At 41.7% G+C, this 21,987-nt stretch overlaps 1 protein-coding gene across 4 annotated transcripts in view; it reads left to right on the top strand.

Annotated features, from left to right (window-relative positions):
- phlpp2 (PH domain and leucine rich repeat protein phosphatase 2) overlaps positions 1 to 21,166 on the top strand; it is a 36,843-nt gene extending 15,677 nt beyond the window's left edge. For 3 of the 4 annotated variants that reach the window (XM_026168571.1, XM_026168562.1, XM_026168591.1), the window contains 15 exons: positions 305 to 430; positions 4,172 to 4,326; positions 6,583 to 6,729; positions 7,152 to 7,382; positions 10,543 to 10,745; positions 10,904 to 10,964; positions 11,622 to 11,717; positions 12,255 to 12,410; positions 14,793 to 14,993; positions 15,240 to 15,402; positions 15,484 to 15,614; positions 15,718 to 15,831; positions 16,537 to 16,731; positions 16,842 to 17,073; positions 17,223 to 21,166. In XM_026168571.1, coding sequence (XP_026024356.1) covers positions 305 to 430; positions 4,172 to 4,326; positions 6,583 to 6,729; positions 7,152 to 7,382; positions 10,543 to 10,745; positions 10,904 to 10,964; positions 11,622 to 11,717; positions 12,255 to 12,410; positions 14,793 to 14,993; positions 15,240 to 15,402; positions 15,484 to 15,614; positions 15,718 to 15,831; positions 16,537 to 16,731; positions 16,842 to 17,073; positions 17,223 to 18,512 — 3,501 coding nt within the window. In that variant the 3' untranslated portion in view covers positions 18,513 to 21,166. The remainder of the gene's footprint in view (positions 1 to 304; positions 431 to 4,171; positions 4,327 to 6,582; positions 6,730 to 7,151; positions 7,383 to 10,542; positions 10,746 to 10,903; positions 10,965 to 11,621; positions 11,718 to 12,254; positions 12,411 to 14,792; positions 14,994 to 15,239; positions 15,403 to 15,483; positions 15,615 to 15,717; positions 15,832 to 16,536; positions 16,732 to 16,841; positions 17,074 to 17,222) is intronic. The other variant, XM_026168582.1, reaches the window with a different exon arrangement.
- Positions 21,167 to 21,987: the final 821 nt, after the last annotated feature.

Here is a 21,987-nt window from a genome sequence, read left to right as displayed (position 1 = left end):
TATCCCAGGTTTTCTTTTTATTTTCTTTTTCCAGTTGTGCTGAATGAGTCCACTAGTGTCACAGAAATACAGAGTTAAATGCTTTTGCGCTATCGCTGCAGTCTTTGTGGCCTCCAGCTAATGTTTTATCCAAGTTGACCAGATTTAAACATGTTATCTAAGGTTTTTTTTGGAAATGTCAAAATCAGAATCACTGAATGTAGCAGACAAAAACACACTAAAAGAAACAAACACAAAATCACCACAAATTAAATATGTCTGTTCAGTGTTCCTGATCTCATCTCTGTGTTGTCTTTGTGTCGAGGTGGAGGAGGTGAAGCGGAGGCAGCACTGTCTGATGTTCAGCTCAGCCGGGTCTCAGGCCCAGACATACTTTGTCAACTTTGACACACTTGCAGACTATCAGCGATGGCACCGGCAGGCGTCAAAGGTAAGTCAAAGGCGAGCGCGTCTCACTATCTGTACATTAAACATTCACTAGCTGGGACCACATCCTCACTTTAGGTTTGACGGCATTTCTAGTAGGTAATGGCAGATGGCGTGAACATGAATTGAGGCTGCGGTTTGGGGAAGACCTCAGATGGGACTGGCGGGCCTTGCAGAGGAGAGGGAGGGTGGGAAAATGAGAACAAATGGGGAAAGGGGGGGGGGGGGGGTCATATGTAGATATATAGAACCAGAAGGGGCGTGTGTGGAGGTGGTCCCACTCTTGAAATACAGATTAATTATCTCCTGTGTTTTTTTTTAAAACTTAAATCAGAATGTCTGTGAGTCAGATGATGTGAAATGAATGTATTTTTGTATTTGTGTGATATACAATAAATCTATGGGCCTTTCAGAGACTTCTAAGAGCTCTTCAAAAAGAAAATCATTGTCTCTGCACTGCGCAGATTGCTTTGTCTCTAATATCCTAATTAATGTCTGTTGTGCTGCGGCTCCTTCTTGGAGCTGAACAGCCTCTGTGAGAGCCTCCACAGAGGCTGAGCCAACATACAATTAGCCATGGAAGGAGAAAGCCAACAGAAATAAAGAAAATCCAATTAGCTGCAGATTCATGCTAAGTCCAAGATCTCTTTCTTTCACGGTGGTATGGATTACTGGGTTAGACGAGCCTGTTAGCGAACTGTATTTTAGCTGAGTATTAGACTAGAGGTTTCTATGGAGACTGCAGTTGATGGCCGATGAAGGTTTTTGGTGGATTTGGGCCGACGTTTATGCTACATCGCTTAAATCAGAAGCCTGTGTACGAGGCTAACGGTCAGGGAGTGCATTTTTGCTTTCTTAATTAGCACTTCTGGATATCTTGGAAGTCAGACTGTAAAAAAAAAAAAGCATTTGCATTTTACAACAATCACATTAACAATGAAAATTCAGTGTTTGTCAGATGTTAATTGCTGCAAAAGAAACTCACATCATCTTAGGCACTTCGATTGTTGAGCGTTTAGCTATTTGAAGAACATTTCTTTATATTTTGGTTCCAAAGAGACAGACTTTCTTCTAATTTTTTACAAATCGTCTTAAGCAATAGCCCTCCAGGCTTTATGTATGTATGTATATATATCAAATAAAATATCAAAACTGATAACATAGCAGCTAAAATGCAGTTTTAGTCACTCAAAAGTAATGTCCAAGTCTGTGGAGATTTTAATCAAGTCCAGCCTGACTGGACTAGATATTTCTCAAGAAATGGCTTTTACTTTTATAGATGCCATTAACACATTTTACAGAATCTCAATGAAATATTAAACTGTGATGTTGTAACTCAAGCTGTGATCGGCTGTGCTAGTGGCCCAAGTGCTCCAGTTTCTCAGCTTTGCAGGAAACTTTGTGTCACGTTGATTAAGGACTGAACTACCCATCATACCTAAACTGACATATCTTTGCTGTGTTTCATCGTTTCAGTGTTGAATTACAAAGCAAATAATTCAAAACAGCAAAATCTGTCCCGACCTTCCAATTTGATCTCAGAGTGTCGCATCACTGATTTTTTTTTTTTTTTTGAAGGAACAGAGGGCATCTGTCCTGTGAGTTGTTTTGTGGGAGAAGAGCAGTTTCGTCTTTATCAGCCAGTGACGTGATGCCATGCTTGACTGAGCAGCCATCCCATTTTCTGCGTAGCTGCACAGTGTGCAGCTCTGGAGCTAATGGGGGAGATGATTGTCAGAGTAGACTGACTTAGCACTGCTACATAGCCTGGACTGATGGCCAGCATGTAAACTATAGTCTCCCAGGTCTGTGAGGGGAAAAAAAAATCCAGTGACAAACAGCAGTAAAATCCCAACTCTAGATGCAATCACACCCTCCCTGGTGCTTAAAATTTATGTGGAGAAAGTTTCACAACAGCACTGCAAACTGGACAGGATCACAAGGCGTCAGCAACTCTATAAAATCACTGTCATGTAAGCAGGTAGAATGTAGGAGTCAGCAAATGGAACTAAACTCAAAATCAGAGCTTCGTTGCAAAAAAGGCAAATACAAAACTAAACAATAACAGGACATAATGAGAACTGACAGGCAGAAGATTTCACCTACAATGAGGGAGAAGCAAACAATGTGTACAGAGGAGGGTGATTCAGAGAAGTGGACGCACATGGGAACATAGCTGAACTGAATCATAACTAACGAGACAGGGAAGGCAAACCTGAACCGTCTCTCACGCAGGACTGGTGACTATCAAAATAAAACAGGAAGAAACACACACTAAGACTCAGACTAGGACACATAATCAGGCATTAACAGTAAGGGATAAACACGGGGACAGGACAAGTATTAATTAGACAAGACAGGGAATGCAGACAAAACGCAGTGAGATCAGACAGACACGGGAATGTGACCGGGGAGACAGAAAGGATAACAAAACACAGAGACATGACTGGGACAGACAGGGCATGAAAGGGGCACTCACATAATGAAGAAATAGAAATAACAAACTCGGATGCACTAGAGAATGCAAATTTCAGGGCTAACTATTACAAAACTTGAATATAAACAATTCATAAATTTAAAGGAACGGGTAAAGAATCAAGAACAAACTCAAACCTCACACACACACGCATGACGATCAGTTTCCTGAAAAAAAGAAAAGAAAAGAAAGACAACCATGATGATGGTAAGCTTAAAGACAGGGCTGTTATATAGACAGCATAAGCCAGAGGTGTCAATTGTAAGGCCTTGGCACCAGTATCTGAATTGCTTTGGAAAATGTCTCCCAGACCTCCCCATGGACATTTATATTACACCAACTAAGTAAGAGATAAGTAATGGAAAAGATTTAAATGACAGAAAAGTTGTTGTTTTTTTCTCTTTTTTAAATTTGTTTGTTTTTATTACAGTGTGTCCAAAGTTAGAAAGAAAAAAACAGAAACTGACATTTTTTGCTAAGTTTTACCTACAGGACAGTCTCGGCATCGAGCTCCCAGAACTTTTCTGTAATTATTCACAATTATTTCTTATAGTTAAAGCCCAAACAGTCATGCTGACAGATTACTTTCTTCATTTACTAGCGCAGTGTCTTCCTATTGTGTAGAAAAACGACATGCTGTTGTAATTACGTGACTTTTTTAATACTAAGATAACCCTAGGATTAAATTTGCAGTTAAACATCTGTACAGTGACAGAACGGGGAGTTTCACTGGTCTGTGGGCTGTGTTTGCCCCGTGATATAAAGACATTTTGACATCCAATGCATAAGCTGTACCTAACATACTGCAAATCATCATGCTTTTGGTTAATAAGATGAGACTTTAACTGGTTATTCTGTTACTGTTTTAACTGTTGCTTTCCTAGAAACTTCTTGTACTGGAATGTGGGAAACTATCTGAGTTAATTCTTGATGAGGCAGCTCGGTAGTGCCGATACGGAAGTCAGTGGAACTCAGTTTTTGTCATATATCATAAAGCTGAGCACAACTCACTACTTGACCCTTGACTTTTAAATAGACGACAAACACGTAGCTAATATGTTGTTCTAAAATGAATCATCAGATGTGAGCTCGTAGCTCTCATTTTTAGAAATGTTGCCTGACAGTTGTAGCTGTGGTTGCACCATGTCATGCTTATTTTAATGTAAAAATATTCGACATAGCCAAGTTTGCATGTAAGAGTGATGCTTTAGGTACATGAATTGTAACTCGGTGTTAACTCAGTCTGCTTGTGTCTGCATGCGTGTTTAGGTGGTGTCTCAGACGGTAAGCCTAGTGGACTTGTCCTGCTACAGTCTGGAAGCAGTGCCTGAATATCTGTTTTACAGTCAGGACATTACCCATCTCAACTTGCGACACAACTTCATGAGCCTGCAGGGACCTGGAGGCCTGCTCAACCTCCCCAGGTAACCACATGAAATCAAATGAAACATCTTTGCAAGAAAGAGATGGTATTACATCGTCCTGTGGCTGGAGAGCACGCTATCATATCCGTATGGTGCTAAGTATCTGTCTCGCTGAACTATGCCTTGGCCACTGCATTGAATCCCCAGTGCTTGTTATTTTGATGGCCGGGGCTTTGGAAAGCTTTTATCAGTAAAACCTTTTAAACTTGACAGTCGCCGTCCCTTCGTTACTTTTTAGGATGGAAATTAGTTATTTAATAATATCACAAAATATTTTGTTGTTTGTTCACTAATTATGTGCTTTATTAGATAGTCTCTTTAAAATTTTAATAATAATTCATTGATTACTATGTTTTTCACTCTAGTTATTTTCCAGTTAGTCTGCTGTTTCAGTGTTACTGTGAGCATATGTTGCACATCTCTTTGTTATCACACATTTAATGATCCCCACTCATTTATGTCATATCTGTGGCTCCGTATGTGTGGCTTTCATTACATAGGGCATGAATTTAGGTGTATGTCCTTGCTCCTTGGAGCTGAGCCTGTTTAAACAAGCTGAGGTCATTAGCACATTGCTATAAATTGTGACTCAACCCACTTTAGTTTCTGTTGAATGCCTGGTTGAATGGGTGTTAGTGTACTGAATGCATGCTGTTATAAAAAGATTCTTTTCTGCAGCTTACTAAGAAGACTGGTTTCTCTTTCACTGCTCTTCTTGATGTTGTCTTTAGAATAAAGTTGGTGAGCAATTGTGGTGGACAGGCTGACAGATGAGGTCAGGCAGGAGTCTCTGAGGACTATGATGTTCGCAGACGTAACTACAGAGAGCAGGTGGAAGAGAGCCCGGAGAGGTGGAGTTAAGCTCTGAAGAGAAGAGGAATGAAAGTCAATAGACACAAGACAGAATACATGTGTGAGAGAGATGGGGTCAAAGATACAAAGCTATGGACAGTACAGAAGAGAGGAAAAGAAGTAACTGCAGGCAGGGTGGAGTGGGTGGAGACGAGCGTCAGATGTGATTAGTGACAGAAGGATAGTAGCAAGAGTGAAAAGGATGATGTACAACGCCGTAGTGACACCTGCTGTGATATACAGTTTAGAAGCTGTTGCACAGATGGAGGTGGAGTTGAAGATGGCAGAGATTGGAAACGAATTAATCAGAGGGAAAGCTTAGGTTGAAAAGTTTCAAGATGGAGTTAAAGAGTCAATCCTGAGATTGTTTGGACATGTGCAGAGGATGGATAGTGGATACACTGGACAAAGGAAACTGAAGATGGAGCTGCCAGGCAGGAGGAAAAGCAGAAGAGCACAGAGGAAGTTCATGAATGTAGTGAAGAAGGACATTCAGAGGGTTGGTGTGATAGGAGAGGACGCTAGGGATAAGGTGAGATAGCGCTAGACGATCTGCTGTAGCAAGCCTTAAAGGCGGCAGCCGAAAGAAGAAGGAGAAGAATATTACATGTGAATAATGTTGTGACTCATGACAACACTCCCAGCATCTGGGGTGCAAAATGGGAGGTGAAAATTAGTAATCAAGATAGAATTTCTAGTTGTGACCACAGGGTGTGATTATATGTTTTAATCAACAAATGCACATGAAGAGAGAAATGAAAATCACATTTATGTGTTGTATGCAAAGCAGGCCTGGCCACTCTAAACTGAGATATCAACTGTTAATATCAGGGAAGTGATAGGAGCGATTTAAATACATATATGTGTGTGTGTGTATTTAAATCACTCCTATCAGTTATGAATACTGTTCTTTGTTGCCTGAAACAGGCATAACATGGTGAAGCCTGAAGCAGCATTACAAAATATTACAGAACTCCTACCGTGCAGCACACGTCCAACAATGTTCACCAGACTATTGAGAAGTGCTGTTCAGCCTCTGCTGGAGGGTGGACAACATGGATTTAAACTATTTTTACTGCTCTTTCACCACAGTGTGCTGAACCAGTCATCCACTGAAGGCAACAACGATGACAAAAAGCAGAACCACAAATAAACATTTACCTCTCGTACTTTAACTTGCATGATTTGATCGCTGTTTTGTTCCAGACATAAAGCCCATCTGTGTTCTTTTTTTATATCGACCAGTTTAAACTTTTTTGAGAGCAGTATGTCTGTGATACATGACAGTGGTGAATTCAAACACAGTTTGATGGCCTTGATGGTGTTCATTCCTGATATACTTTTTTTTTTTTTTTTGCAAATGCAGAGCCCGTAGACTTCACATTCAGTTTTTTCTTTTGTCAGGTTTTCTCAGCTGAAGAGCCTGAACTTATCTCATAACCGTCTGGGTGTGTTCCCCGAGTGTGTGTGCGAGATCCTCACCCTAACTGAACTCAACCTCTCCTGTAACAGTCTCCACGCCATCCCTCTACAGATAGGCAACCTTCAAAGGTTTGGCACACGTCAATTGCACACAGTGCGTACATTGCATAGGTACACTTTGTTGAGATATCAGTTGATAGCAGCACAGACAAAAGATGTTAGAAATGTCAGTTAGATGCCAGAGTTGCAAAATAAATAAAAGGCGCATTAAATTATATTTTTCGAAAAGGATGCAATAATTATTTTTTGCCAGTCGCCATTGTGGTTTGTACTTTTAATCCACTATACACATAATGAGGGAATAAGGGAGTTGAAAAGGACAGAACATTTTGTTATGCACTCTGATAAAATAAAGCTAAATCATGCAGCATTTCCTAGGTCGCTGTGCAATAGATAATGGCTACAAATACAAATTGTTGTGAGCAGATATTTTGTCCGCTCTCTAAAGTAAAAGAAAGCAAAGGACTGTTTTGTCCCTTTCTTTCTCTTAGCCTGCAGACGCTGTCTTTGGATGGAAACCACCTCAGCTCCCTGCCTGATGAGATGGGTGGCCTGTTTCAGCTCAACAGCCTGGGGCTTTCCTTTAACAGCTTCTCTCACGTCCCTGCTGTGCTGGAGAGATTGAGTGTAGTTGACAAGCTGGCTATGGCTGGGAACAGAGTGGAGAGTCTGGATTTGTGCACTCTGGTCAGAATGAGCCACCTGAAAAACATTGACCTCCGGTAAGAGGCCAGTGAGGAACAAACAGCTCTCAGCATCTGCGCTTCCCTTTGACTCATTCCACTCTGTCATATCCTTCTCTGCTTGGTCTTCTGCTCAGCCATATGTTATTGAATAGAATAATGCTGGATCAGGATATAATATTTAAAAGGATCCTACTAATGACTGTCATTCTTTCAGTGCCTACAAAGAGAGGTGGCAGGTGGAGAATAATTCTGTGCTGCCAATTAGCTACAAGTTCCTCTTTTGTCTCTTTCTCCATTAAATGTCCTGAACTTCAGCCAGGGCTGCATTCACCTAAGCCTTACCTATTTCTTTAACAAATGTTCATAGATGACACATTTCCTCTGAATAAATGCAGTGTCCAATTTAACACCAGGGAGCTGTCCAGAATTGTACTTTTCACTGCACTGCAGCACTAAACGTTTTTAGACGTGCAGTGCCCTGAAGAAAATATTTGCTCCCTCCCTGATTTCTTAGTTGTTTTGCATACGTGTCATATTTCATTAATACACAAATTAACCTGAGTAAATGCAAAATGTAGTTTTTAAATTAAGATTTTCGTTATTAGGGGAAACAAGCCAAACAAACCTACTCGACCTTATGTCAAACATTAATTGCCCCCTAAACCTAATAACTGGTTGTGCCACTCTTGGCAGCAAGAACTGCAGCCAAGCATTTGCAGTAGGTGGCAATTAATCTTTCATATTGCTGTACAGGAATTTTGGTCCGCTCTTCTTTGCAGAATTGTTTTAATTCAGCCACACTGAAGGCTTTTTGATCACAGCCGGCCTTTTTACGGTCCTGTAAAAGCATCTCAATCACATTTAAATGATCTCAAACAGACTTTGACTAGACCACTCCACCAATCCTTGATTTTCTTTCTTTTTTTGAGTCATTCAGAGTTAGAGTTGCAACCACCACCATGTTTCACTGTTGGTATGATGTTCTTTTTTATAAAATGCTGTTGTGGCATGGTGGTTAATCTAGTAGGGTAGATAGGATAGAGGAGGACAAACACACAGATTAGAGTACCTGTAACTGTTGCAGAACATGATCAAAGCTGCCTGGGTTATCGCAAAAAAATTCCCTGGTGCCTGATATCACGCTCAGAGAAAAGGCAAAGGAGCAACCTGGATCGGCAGGGAGAGAGAGGGAGAGAGACAGAGAGTGTTGGAGCAGGGAGAGTAACCCATCTGGTTACACTGTGAGAAGTTTTATGCCAAATGTAACGGGACTCAAACCTTCCAAAAAGTTCCACTTTTCTCTCATTAGTCCACAGAATATTTTCCCAACGTCTTGGGGATCATCAAGATGTTTTTTGACAAATGTGAGACCAAAGACCGAATCTTTGTGTAGTTTTTAGGTGGCAGTTTTGCCCAGTCCCTTTCTTATTGTTTAAGCGTGGACTCTGACCTTAACCGAAGCAAGTGCCACCTGCAGTTCTGTAGATGGCTCTTTCGTGACCACCTGGATGGGTCGTCGATATGCAAATTTTGGTAGGCCGGCCACTCCTGAAAAGGTTTATCTCTCTTTCAAGTTTTCTCTATTTGTGGATAATCGCTCTTACTGTGGTTCACTGGAATCCCAAACCCTTAAAAATGGCTTTAAAGCACATTCCAGACTGATAAATGTCACTGACTTGTATCTAAGCTGTATTTTTACATCATGGTATGATATGTTGCTTTTTAAGGTGTTTTAGGCTACTACTTCTCAGACAGGAAGTCTGAAATCAAGAAATCACTCTATTGAAGAAAAATCTTTTGAAAAAATCATGTTAATCACACTTAATTCATGATTCAGTGCTTGTTAGTTTTCACAGAGGGTGAGGTAGGTTTGGATAGTTTTTTCCCCTTAATATCTGAAATCTTAATTCAAAAACTGCACTTTGTATTTACTTGCGTTATGTTTATCTGATATTACAATTTGTTTGATGATCTGAAACATGTAGGTGTGGCAAATATTAAAAAACTAAGCAATAAGGAAGGGGGGGGTACTTTTCATGACACTGTACCTGTACTGTGAATGTGAGAACGCAAATCATCAACATAGTTGGATCTGACATTAAGTGGCCTTTAACCTGCCAGCTCCCTATCACATGGCTGACTGAGCCTGCGCGAGGCTAGCACAGGAAATTGTCCAATAAATTTAAGCGAGTGAGTGGGTGTCATGTGTCCTACCTCCTGCGTGCTCTATCCTGGAAGCGCAGTTCATTTCCAGCAGGATGCATTTGAAGTAAACTATCTCCTGCTGTGTGATATACTGTAGTATGTGAGTAAGGGAAAATATGTCTGTGAAGGTTCTCAGTCATCCAGGTCATCGTAGTCTTTGCAAGCTCTTTTGACTGAGTAAGGGAAACTTCTGACAGTGTCCTGAATTGATTATCCTGACATTGTTCCACTCTGTATATGCCAGCCTCTAAGCAGTTCACAAATAAACAATATGTCATATGGAGGGACGGCAAAGAGAGGACCTGACTGCAAGATGCAGAGCCTGACGAGGCAGAAAACAAAATGAGCCTTTATTGACCAAAATCAAAAACATGAAAACACAAAGTCCAGAGGAATAAAAAAATAAATAAAAAGAATATGGAAAGATATAAGGCACAAGAGACTGACAAAGGGCAAAGAGAAAAACACAACTATATGAAAACAGAGGGATGATTATACAAGGCAGCACAGTGAGAAAGAACTCTGCACCGTACAAGTGGGGTGTCTTGCTCAAGGGGACCTCCATGGCTGGTAAACTGGGATAAAAAAACATGCTAATTTTTCTTGTGGTGCGAAGATTAAGCTGGCAACCATTCCTCCAACCACAGCAAGATAATTTCTCAACCTTGTGAGTTAAGTTGTGGTGTGCAGGCTATATTTATAAGGACCAAGGTGCAGCTGTGGTGAATTTATGCTGGCAGCTCTCATGAAAGATGGATGAGCTACTAAAGAGCATGTATCTGAGTACAGTGATGTACCGTGCACTCCTGAAATCAGAATGTATTTCCTTTTCGTTTCACTATGTGAGGAAGGTGTTTTTAAACGTATTACTGGCATCAAAGGTTGTGATATGATATTTTAAAAGATAAACTGATTTGGGACAGCCCTAAAAATCATGCCGCTTGCATACAAAATCCTTTTTTCTGTGCTCTGTTCTCTCTGTTAAATATAGGCTGAATGGATTGCGGTGGGTGAAAAGTGAGAATCTAGAGGTAGTGAGCCAGGTGACCCAGCTGGACTTGCGGGACAACTGCTTAGAATCGCTAGACCTCGGCTCTGTGTGCAACCTGGAGACTCTGCACTGCCAACGCAACCAGCTGGGGACACTCACACTCAGCGGTTTCACACTGCGCATGCTTCATGCCAGCAGCAACCGTGAGTCAAATAGAGCGTCAAGTAGCTGCTATTAATGCATCACTGGCTATTTGTCTGTATGTTCCTGCCCTTCCCTCCACTGTTACATGCATCATGTAAGTGCACGTAGGAATGGTCCAGATGTTTGGTTGATGATTGCTGCCTTTATCTGCCTACAGGCCTTACAACAGTCAACATCTATCCAGTCCCTAACCAGCTGACGCACATGGACCTATCACAGTGAGTTCTGGCTGGGAATAAGAAGTGGCTACAGAGACGCTGATGTCTAAAAATAGTATCTTTGTCTTTGTGCTCATTAATCTAGTTCTGCTCAGTGTTTATGTGGTTGTAAATCAACATGAATACTGAAATAGATCATTATCACCCAACAACCTCCAAACATATTCTGTGTACTTATATAACTGTTAAAGGATTTGGAGTTACAATATTTATGGAAAATTTATGGGACTTGGAGGAAATGTAATCATCGCTTTGGTTTATTTTTTATCATGTCGGCAAAGGCAGCTGAAGCCCCTTTGCAGCATATTCTCATCCTTTCAGCTGTTAGAGTCACTTTGCCTGTAGGGATTAAATAATAGCTGGACAGATAAATGAGTAAAAGATGCGCAAATCTGAGAAATCTCTTTTAAGGTCACGAACCTTTCAAACTTTGAAATAGGCCAGTGGTTAAATAAGCTGTCTTGTGTTTTTGCCAGTGTGAGAAACATCTGCACAATTTCTTTCTACCAAACATCTATCCCCAACTGCACGCGCTAATTGTTTTTGTTAAAGTACAGATCATTTGCAGGGCTAAATAGCCCTGGAGAATATCGGTTTGGCCTGACCAACTGCTCAGTTCGTGTGTGTGTTTCTGTGTGTGTGTGTGTGTTGAGACAGGAACCTCTTGGAGTATCTTCCAGACTGGGTGTGTGACTGCAGAAAAATTGAGATGCTGGACATTACACGTAACCTCCTGTCGGAGCTTCCTTCCAGGTTATGAACCTTTTTTAAACATTTTTGCACAAATTGAATTTATTCCGCCTGTCGTTTAATAAACAGCTGCCTAAAATCCTTAATAATGAGATATGATTTTAAACATTCTTTCTAACTACTCGCATGAATGCCAGCTGGTGCAGATAAAGACCATTTTTTACAGTAGTGAAAATGTGGTGTGAGGTTTTCTTGTGTCTGTGTGTTTTGGCTGCAACATTAAAACGTGGCCATCTTATAGTGCCTGGCTCAGAGTACCCTCATTCACTGCCAGGGTCTAGTATTTGTATCAGACAACAGTGAATGAATCAGAAAAGACTTTTGAAAACTGGATGCTGCTCCCCTGTCTTTTGTACGCACTCATAACTTTGTTGCTGGTATCTGGGGGAAAAGCGATTGTGCTAGTTTGTATGGGCAGGTAAACTGTAGGTCAGTAGGTCACTGATAGATTGGTGAGGGCTACCCACCACCCGCAAAGTTTCATAAGTGCTTTTTCTTTTCCTGATCTTGCTCTGTGATGTGTCTTCTGGCCTCCAGCAGACTGCTTAACAGCTTGAGTTTGAGGAAGCTGCTGACGGGATACAATCGCTTGCAAAGAGTGCCTGAACTCCTTGACCATGTCCCTCTGGAAGCCCTGGACCTCCAGCACAACATGCTAGCTGAGCTTCCAGAGAGTCTGTTTCTGAAGGCCTTAAAGTAAGTCTGAATCGCTGTACTCTCTCCTTCTTTTTTCAGTGGCCTTTTTGACTTTTTCGTGTTATCATTTGTGTCCTTTATCAGCTGGCTCGCCTGCTTCGAAACTTTTATTGGCAGTGACTTCCCTGTTGTGTTGCAGTGGACAGTCATTGTACTACAGCTCATTGTTTTGGGAATGAAGTGGAGATTATAGGAAGAGATTGTGGTCAAGATCAGTGGAGCATTCCACACCATAACTGGAGATTCATTTTCTCTCCTGTTTCCTGTGTGGTAAATCTTTTAACACCCATTAGCAGTTCAAATGGTCTAATGCACTTTACTGTCTCTATTGCCGAGATGTAATGGGAGTGACTACTTTGTGCATTATGTGTTTCCTGAGAGCGATGTTAGGAGGGTTATTTTTATTCCAAATAAAATAGGTTACAGAATACTAGCTACCCATCTGAAAAATGCAATGTAATGTAACCGTTTATTCAAAACATGTACTGTAATGTAACTTATTAAATTTAATGATCTTTTTTTATTACTTAGCTACTTACTTATTACTTACTTAATTTTTGATACCATGGTGTAGTGGCTAACATATTTGACTTACACAAAAAAGATCCCTGTTATGGGACCAGAGCCTCAGGGGATCACAAACTACTGGACTCCTGGTACTGGTCCCAAGCCTGGATTAATGGGAGGGGTGTGTTTTGAAGGGCATCCAGTGTAAAATCTGTAACAGATCAAACTGACGATCTGCTGTGGCCGTCCCTTGGGAAATAAAGGAGAAGATGGCCTAATCTTTCTTTATTGCTTTATTAAATGTTATGAACTGGGCAATAAAGAAATTGCTCTGTAGGCTGTAGGTGTTTCTTCAGGTTTGGTAGAATGACAGAAATTTGATTGCTGGTAAACAAACTTTAGCGTATAAAGTTATGTTTTTATCCCTTAGCCATAAATGACCGATGGGGTATTGTCACCACCCTCCCGGGCAGGCGGTGCGGACACCCAAGTTTGTCCATGCCATAACTCGAGAACGAGGCGACTTAGAATTTTGAAATTCATGCCATAGGTGTGTCTGCTTAAAATGTCACACAAGTTCAGGTAAACTTTCTGAAATTACCAAGGATTTTCTAATTTATAGCATAATAATCGACTAGGAGGCTGACAGGTAGCACTGGCAGCCTCCAGTATTTTATTTTTGTAAAAGTTCAGAATGAAAGCAGCACTGAAAATTGAAGAGAGGTAGTGCAAATTCAAATCAGAGAGCTAAGCAAAAACGATAACAAAGTAACAGAGGTGGCCCAAATGTATAGAACAACTCCTTGTAAGCCATCGTACCTTTTATGGGTTTTTTCTCCAACTACTTAGTGACCCAGAATATCCAGAAATACGCAACCAGGTCAAAAAGAGTCACATTTTAGCTTATCCATCCCATTTGTTGTACTCTGAGCACGTGCTCATTAAGAAGGTAAAGGGTTTTGATGCAGTAGTCTCCAGATCCAAGACGATTTTCTCCTATGGAGACAACCTTAACCTCACGGATGTTACTCATTTGTAATTAAAAGCATTTTAAACAGTGTATATAGTTTAATTAGGTTTCTCAGTAACTAACTGAACACAACTCCATTTAATTTTTTATTTAACTATGTTAAACATAAAAAAAGCCAGACCTCCAAATAAGCTGTAAACTTTATCGTGGTGTGTATGAGCTGGAGAGCTGTCAGTGCACGCCAGTAATGTCTGAGGCTGGTTTATAACAACAGCGTGATGAGATTCACTCCTCACTGGGTCAGAGGGACAAGTTTTATTACTTTACAGTACATGATAAACACAGAAAATGACTTGACACCAATTACATAACAACCACTGGAGCTCATATTACTGGCCCACTTTAATGCGCAGGGTCAATGAAATGCAAATCAATGCTCCACCCGCAAGAATAAATTAGAAGAAGGCTTTTTATGTTAGAAAATATGGAAGCTCCTAAAATCTCTATAATTCTTTAAATGCAGATTTCAGACGCCTCAGTCGTCTTCATTTCGCTGCAGAAGCTGAGGCCACCTGGAATATTATTTAATTTGCAGTTAAACATGTTTCATCGCAAACAGGGTGAAAATGTGTCGTAATCAAATTCAATTTGCACCCGGCCTCCCAAACACCAGCATACTGAGCTCGCTTCACTTTCACTGAAATATACTCTGTCAAGTATATTCAATATGAGAATCATGCGATGTTACTGATACCGTTTATCAGCCATCAACAGTCTTCAAAACCTTTTAGCTTGAACATCAGCTGCGGTAAACGGGATTTGAATGGGTGGGTGCGTTCCTCAGATGCACTGCTGATTACTTGAGCTGTTGTGTTAATTGTTTTTCTGTTTGTCTTCTCTTACAGCCTGAAATACTTAAACGTGTCAGCCAATGCCTTGGAAAGCATTCCGCCGAGCAGCCAATCAGAGGAAAGCCTCAGCACACTCCAGGAGCTCTACCTGACGGAGAACAACCTGAGCGAGAATTGTGGCGCTCTGCTGATCGGACACCAGAACCTGCGGATCCTCCACATTGCCTACAACCAGTTACTCTCATTCCCTGCCAGGTGAGTTCTCCTGCCTTCTGTGTGTCTTAACTATTAGTTTAAACCAAGGTGCAAATTGAACCCTTTTAAGCACCCACAAAATACTTTATGAGGATCAACAAAATGTGTGGTGCTTCTTTAGGGTTACTGTGCAGTTAAAGAAGTTATTATTAAGAATAATTACTGAAGCATTACTTGCATTATAAATTCAATGTAAGTTTTTCCCGTTTCAGCCCAGCTGTTATTGTTTCATGTTTGTGTCTTTAGTAAGCTAAGTAAGCTGGAACTGCTGGAGGAGCTAAATTTAAGCGGCAACAATCTAAAAACAATACCCTCCACTGTGTCCAGCTGTAAGAGACTGCACACCCTCATAGCACACTCGAACCACATCAGCGTCTTTCCAGAGATCCTCAACCTCCCTGAGATCAAGGTCAGGCCCGTTGCAGTTTTCTTTGTGTCACATGATCAACTTTAAGCGTGTTTCGGCTCACCTGGTTTTGCATCTCTTTAGCTTGTCGATCTAAGCTGCAATGAGCTCACTGAGATCCAGCTGCCCGATTCCCTGCCTGCCACTTTACAAGAGCTGGACCTGACAGGCAACAGCAGCCTGATGCTGGAACACAAAACCCTCAATCTCTTCAGGTGAGGCGCAGCACCCAATACTGAACTTCTTGTCACATAGGGGCACACAATAAAGGTGTACAGTGCACTCTAGTGTATTTCTTTTTTTCTCTTTTATTTTTAGCCACATCACCACCCTGAAATTAGACCAGAAATCTACCACAACAGCAGGAGACTCTCTGAGCGCCTCCAGTCCTTGGAAGCATGGCTACTCTGAAATGAGCGGGCAAAGGAACAAGTGTGTACAGATCTTCTCTGTTTTGTGTTTTTCTTCTATAACTGTGTTATAGGGTTGTCTTTTTTTTTTAATATCAATTTTATCATTACCTGTTGCTGGAATCATTTATTTTTAACAATAATTCATATAGTGTTGGCTTATAATTTATTTACCTTTCATACAGTGAAACTATAACACTGTTGCCTCAGCCCATCTTAAGAGTTTGGGCCCAGCCAAGCAACAGCACAGTTTCTTGATCTTAAAATATGCACATCTGTTTCTTTCCACTGTTGAGTTTCACATTGTTTTTGTGTGGATGCAGTTTTCATCGATTCCTTGTTTTCACTGCACTGCCATAAGCCCACGCAGTGCAATTTTCTAATGCAGTGGCAACTGAAGGCCGCTGGTTAATTTCTCAGTCTCTACATTGAACATAATGTCTTCTCATTTAAATGCACAGTTTAAATATTTTACACTTTGTTTTTATTCTCAGTACTTGATCATTTCTTAGACCGCCTGTCATATTTAAGAAACACATAGTGACAGATTAACTTTTACACAAACAATAAATAATGTTGGTAATTACAAACACTGTTCATTCATTGCCATAGATTTATCAGTGGTGTTGTGATAAATATGCTGAGCGCTGTACATTTTACACAGCGTGGCGAAGTTTTGTGGATGGATGTGCTAAATCTATTATTGTGCGTCTTTTGTTGGGGACAGGTTGTGTGTGTCTGTGCTGGCTGTAGACCACTTCAGAGACAGCGTGGAAGCATGCTATGGTATCTTTGACGGAGACCGCAACGAGGAAGTGCCTCGCCTGTTGCAGTGCACTATGGGAGACGTGCTGTGCGAGGAGCTGCAGCACTCTAGTGTTGACAGTGTGTATATGTGCAACACTTTCCTCACCTCACACAGGTAACATGTTGTTCTGTGTAACTGTTTTTCATTATCAATACCTGGCTTTTACTTGCATTCACTGACTGTAAGAGTTTGTTTTTGTCGTTTGCCGATTGGTGGGGGCGCAGGAAACTTGGTATGGCCGGTCAGAAGCTGGGTGCATCTGGCCTGCTGTGTTACATCCACCATGAGACTTCAGATCCAGGAGCATCCTTTAGCCTTACTGTGGCCAATGTGGGTACCTGCCAAGCCGTGCTGTGCCGAAATGGACAACCTGTACCTCTCTCTAAGGTTTACAGTTTGGAGAACTGCACTGAGGAAATGGAGCGGGTTAAAGTCAGTAAAGCCATTATTACAGAGGTAATGCCTATGTTGGTTTTCAGCTGTTAAATGGGAGCAATTGCACATAGCCTCTAATCTAGTGTTAATATGCTCTGTCATATTCCACTGTGTAAACATTATGAGGCTATACGCTCTGCTGCAGTTCTAATGGCGCTTCTGTTTTGTAGGATAACAAAGTGAGTGGAGTGACATGCTGCTCTCGCCTGTTGGGCTGCTCTTATCTGTCTCCCTGGGTGCTTCCAAAGCCCTGGGTGCACACTGAGCCGCTTTGTTCCCAGGATGAGTTCTTGATCCTGGGGAATCGAGCCCTGTTTGAGCGAGTTTCCTACCAGGAGGCTGTTTGCACCGTGCAGGCTGTCCGGGATCCCCGTGCTGCTGCTAAGAAGTTGTGTTCACTTGCCCAAAGTTACGGTTGCAAGGACAACATCGGCGCTGTCGTGGTGTCCCTGCACATTGGTGAGGACAGCTGCACATGTGAGCCGCCGGTCACCACCACCGAGCCACGGGGCCCTGCTCCTGCTCCTGTTCCTGCGCCTGTGATCCCGGGCCCTAGCGACCCAGCCACCAACCTCTCCTCCAGCAGTGGCATTGTCACTGAGTTCAGCAGTGAGACATCAGCTTCAGAGATCGGCAGCGAAGCGGGGTCCACCGCTTCAGATGAACACCCGTCCTCTGGCACTGTGACCCGCCCAGAGAGACGCTGTAGCCTACACCCCGCTACCACACTGTGCGGCATCATGGTGCCAGGCTCAGGTGGGACCGGACCCCACCCAGGTCTATTCCAGCAGCAGCCGTCCAGCACCACATTCTCAAGTAACCAGTCGGACAATGGCTTGGACAGTGATGATGAAGCTCCACTCGAGGGTGTCATCTCCAATGGCAGCAAATTAGAAGTGGAAGTAGACATTCACTGTTGTGCTTTTCAGCTGCGGTCGGGGCTCCATGAGAGCTCCAAAGACTTGGACTTTGAAAAACGAGGCTTTGACCATCCCGGTGGTAAAATGCGCAGACAGAACAGCGTGGTGGTTTCTGCTACAAACGGCTGCTTGCTTGCTGTATGTGGGAGAGAGATTGCTGACCTTAAGAAATCTCCCTCCACATCCAGCCTGTTTGGGAAGAAGTTGTCCAATGGTTCTGTGGTAGCCCCTGAAGACAGTCACAACCTAATTGAGGTTGCCCTAGAGGCTCCCAAGAAAAAGTCTGGCTATTTCACAGCTCCAGCACAGCAGGACCCAGAGGACCAGCTGATTGTGCCTCCTAGTCTGGAGCAGGAAGTCAGGGAGCAGCTACGAGGCCAGAGCCCTCTAGTCTCAGGCCCCTCTGCACCAACCACACCCTCCTCCTTAAAAGATCCGGTGTGGGATCATCCACACCCCCCAGCATTTCCATCCAGCCTGGTTCCAGGTCCAGGCCCGACTCCTATCCTACAACAGGAGGTTTATGATACCGCCCTCTAAGGGGGAGGATTTCTGTGATTGTGCCATTCTGGGACAGAAGAGTTTTCTCATACACGAGGGAAAGTCCAGTGAAAGTTGCCATTCAGATACTTTGTGAGAACGAGACAAACCTGTGGCATCTTAATGGTCACTAAATAATGCCTTTTAACGTGAGGTCAAAAAAAGGGTACGGTCTGAGTATCTGAGAGAACAAAGGCAAAAAAAAAAAAAGATTTCAGTTTGTAACAGAACATTGTGAAACAGAAAGCTGGCTGTATTAGACAAAGAACAAGCCTGACCTGAAATTGGATACCTCGAGTGTTTGAACTCGTCAGTAGCATTTCCCTTTACTTGGAAAGCAAAGCAATCTGGAGGGTGTGCAAGAGATCATGTCAGATCTTTTCTCCAGGAGCTCCGTTGTCTCTCAGATCCTGGAGGGAAGTACTATGACGGAAACATGAAAAAGTGCCTACTACAGAAGACACAGCCTAGAGCTCCCTACATCCTGGCTGTGTTTCAGAGACGTGAGTTTGATAGTTGAATTTGCAGGATGGATAGTGTCTCTAAGAGACCGGGACTGGCACAGCTTCGGCTCTCCTCCTCCTCCTCCACCTGTGGCTTACGAAGGAAATCAGAGAGTCTAAATGCTTATAATACACACAGATCTGAAAACAACACAACTGCATTTTCATTGTGTCTGTTTTTTATCGTTAGCATTTCCACACCATATATAAAGAATTGTCTATCACTCCTACATAGTAAAGTACAAACTCACATCTAGCGGGTGGCCGATGTGATGTGCTTACACTGCTGACATTAAGACTGAATATTTTTTCTATGTAGAGCAATGCAATATCAAAGTCATTTAGTTCTAAAGCAAGAGGCAATTAGTAGAGGTTAACAACTGTTACTGCAGTATATTCTGTGACAGTGCATTATAGAATGAGCTCCTTAAAACATTCATAGGAAGATAAAAGATTCATTTGAATTTAGTCAGTTTTATGGTCACTGGATAGTGGACTGGACAAATGAGCTAAGACACAAAACTGAAGTATTACATAATATTGTAAGGCCAAGAGATATAAAATCAGGATTTGTACTGCATGTGTGAAAATATCCCCTCTGGTACTTACATTTTAGTATATCTGAATTTTGGAGGCTGCTTCTGCTTCTGCTTTTTAAAATTTGACACCATCAGTCCATCCTGTCCCTTGAGGCAGATTTCATTATTGATGTTTTTACTTTGCAAAATGTTTTAAATCTTACCTCTATAATGCACTACACATACATCCAGGTGAGGTTTGGCGTGTGGTGTTTAGACCCTTAAGAGAACTGAAACCCTATTCTCTTGCATTTTTTTCAGTCATCTATTATACACCATAGATATGTGTGCAACTGACAAAAACAAAATGCAGGAAGGACTGCCTTATCACTGTGTTATCTGAAAAACTACATTAAAAGCATTGGCATATCATTTAATTAGCTTTCTCGGTAGAATAAATTGACTTGGTGAAGGAACAAGTTACAGCACCTGTATGTTTTACTAAAAACATAAAAACATTGAGATTTGCTGCCTGTGTATTGATGACATATCACAAAAGGAAGAGCTTGATGTAGCTTTTTACTTGGGCACATTTATGTCCACACGCCTTTGTAATCATATGGCTACTTTAGTTGCGGCTACACACAGTTAATGTACAAATATTATGAGTGTCGCAGCAGTAAAAGGTGCCCAAATAAGAATGCACTATTTCAGTCCCTTCCATTAAGAATAAGTACAACCACTGGACACTTTGTTAGGTACACCTATTCAGCTGTTCATTAACAAAAATATCTAACTAGCCAATCACATGGCAGCAACTCAAAGCATTTAGATGTGTCGACCTCATCAAGACGACCTGCTTAAGTTTAAAGCGAGCATCAGAATCGGGGAAGAAAGGTCATTTCAGTGACTTTAAATGCAGTGTTGCTGTTGGTGCCAGACGGGATGGTACGAATATTCCAGAAACTGCTGATTTGAGATTTTCCCAGACAGCCACCTTTAAAGTTTATAGAGAATGGTCTGAAAAAGAGAAAATATCCAGTGAGTGGCAGTTCTCTGTGGAAAAATTCCTTGTTGATGTCAGAGGTTAGGCGAGAATGGGCAGACTTCTTTGAGCTTATAGGTAAACAGCAGTACCCCAAATAACCACAGATTACAACCAACATATGAAGAAGAGCACCTCTGACTGCATGACACATTGAACCTTTAAGAAGATCCACCTTGGGTGACATTACTGTGAGCTAAGAACAAGTTGTGTTAGCTCCCCAAACATGCACAACAAAAGAAGGGAAAACGTTGCCTTGTTTGATGAGTCTTGATTTCTGTGGCAACATTCAAGTGGGAGTGTCAGAATTTGATGTAAATGGCATGAAAGGATGGGTTCATCCTACCTCGCATAAACAGTTAAGTCTACTGCTGGTGGTGTAAGGGTGTGGGAGGTATTATTTCTTCATAGTTAATACCCATGGAGATTTGTTTAAACACCACAGTCTACCTGAGTCTTGTTGCTGACCATGTCCAACCCTTTATGAGTACATTGTACGAATCTTCTGATGGCTGCTTTCAGAAAGATAACGTCAATTCCTTCAAACTGGTTTCTTGAACATGTCAATGAGTTACTTTACTCAAATGGCCTCCACAGTCACCAGATCTCAATCTAATGGAGCAGCTTTGGGATGTGGTGAACAGGAGGTTCACATCATGTGCGCTTGACAAATCTGCAGCTACTGTATGATGCTATCATGCTAACGTGGAGCAAGATCTCTGAGGAATGTTTCAAGCACCTTGCTGAGTCTATGCTATGAAGAATTAAGGCAGTTCTGAATGCAAAAGGGGGTCTAACTCAATGCTTCAGCAGTGCACATCATTCATGTTTTTTAAATATATAGTCAACTCTATTGTCATATATATGACAGAAAAAATACATTATTGTTTAAACTGTCAGTTATATGTTCTGCAGCCTTGGAAACCTCACATTGTCCAGTCCTGAACCTCCCCGCATTGTGCCAAAAGAGGAAGCAACTCTGCAGAGCTGCTGTGGCTAAGAGAAGGCCAAAGTTGGGTAATTGCTCTTGTCAGTGATTACTACAATAGATTTTTATTTTTTCTGGTTGCCACTACATGTTGGAAGGAACTACACAGCCGTTGTACATTCAGACCTTTCAGTGTTCTCTTTTAGCCTTAATGTAACACTACTCAGTATTTTGAAGCGAGGAGCTTTTTGTTTCTTTCCGTTGATGTTCTGTCTGTGAATGAGGTCTTTGGCTCCATGTGAACGAGTGAGAAGTCAGTGATGATGCCTTAAATGCTGTGTGGGTATGAATTCCTCCTTGTTTTATCTCCTGAAAAGAATATACACTGTCAAAAGCACCTTGTACATAGAATATAATAGTAATATCCAGAGTTATGTATATTTAATTTTATTATATAATTTTTTTTTAGCATAGTGTTCTG

This window comes from Astatotilapia calliptera, chromosome 1 (assembly GCF_900246225.1).
Source record: "Astatotilapia calliptera chromosome 1, fAstCal1.2, whole genome shotgun sequence".
Taxonomy (NCBI): Eukaryota; Metazoa; Chordata; class Actinopteri; order Cichliformes; family Cichlidae; genus Astatotilapia; species Astatotilapia calliptera.
Note: the sequence above shows the minus strand (reverse complement) of the source record. Positions and strands in the feature narration are given on the sequence as shown.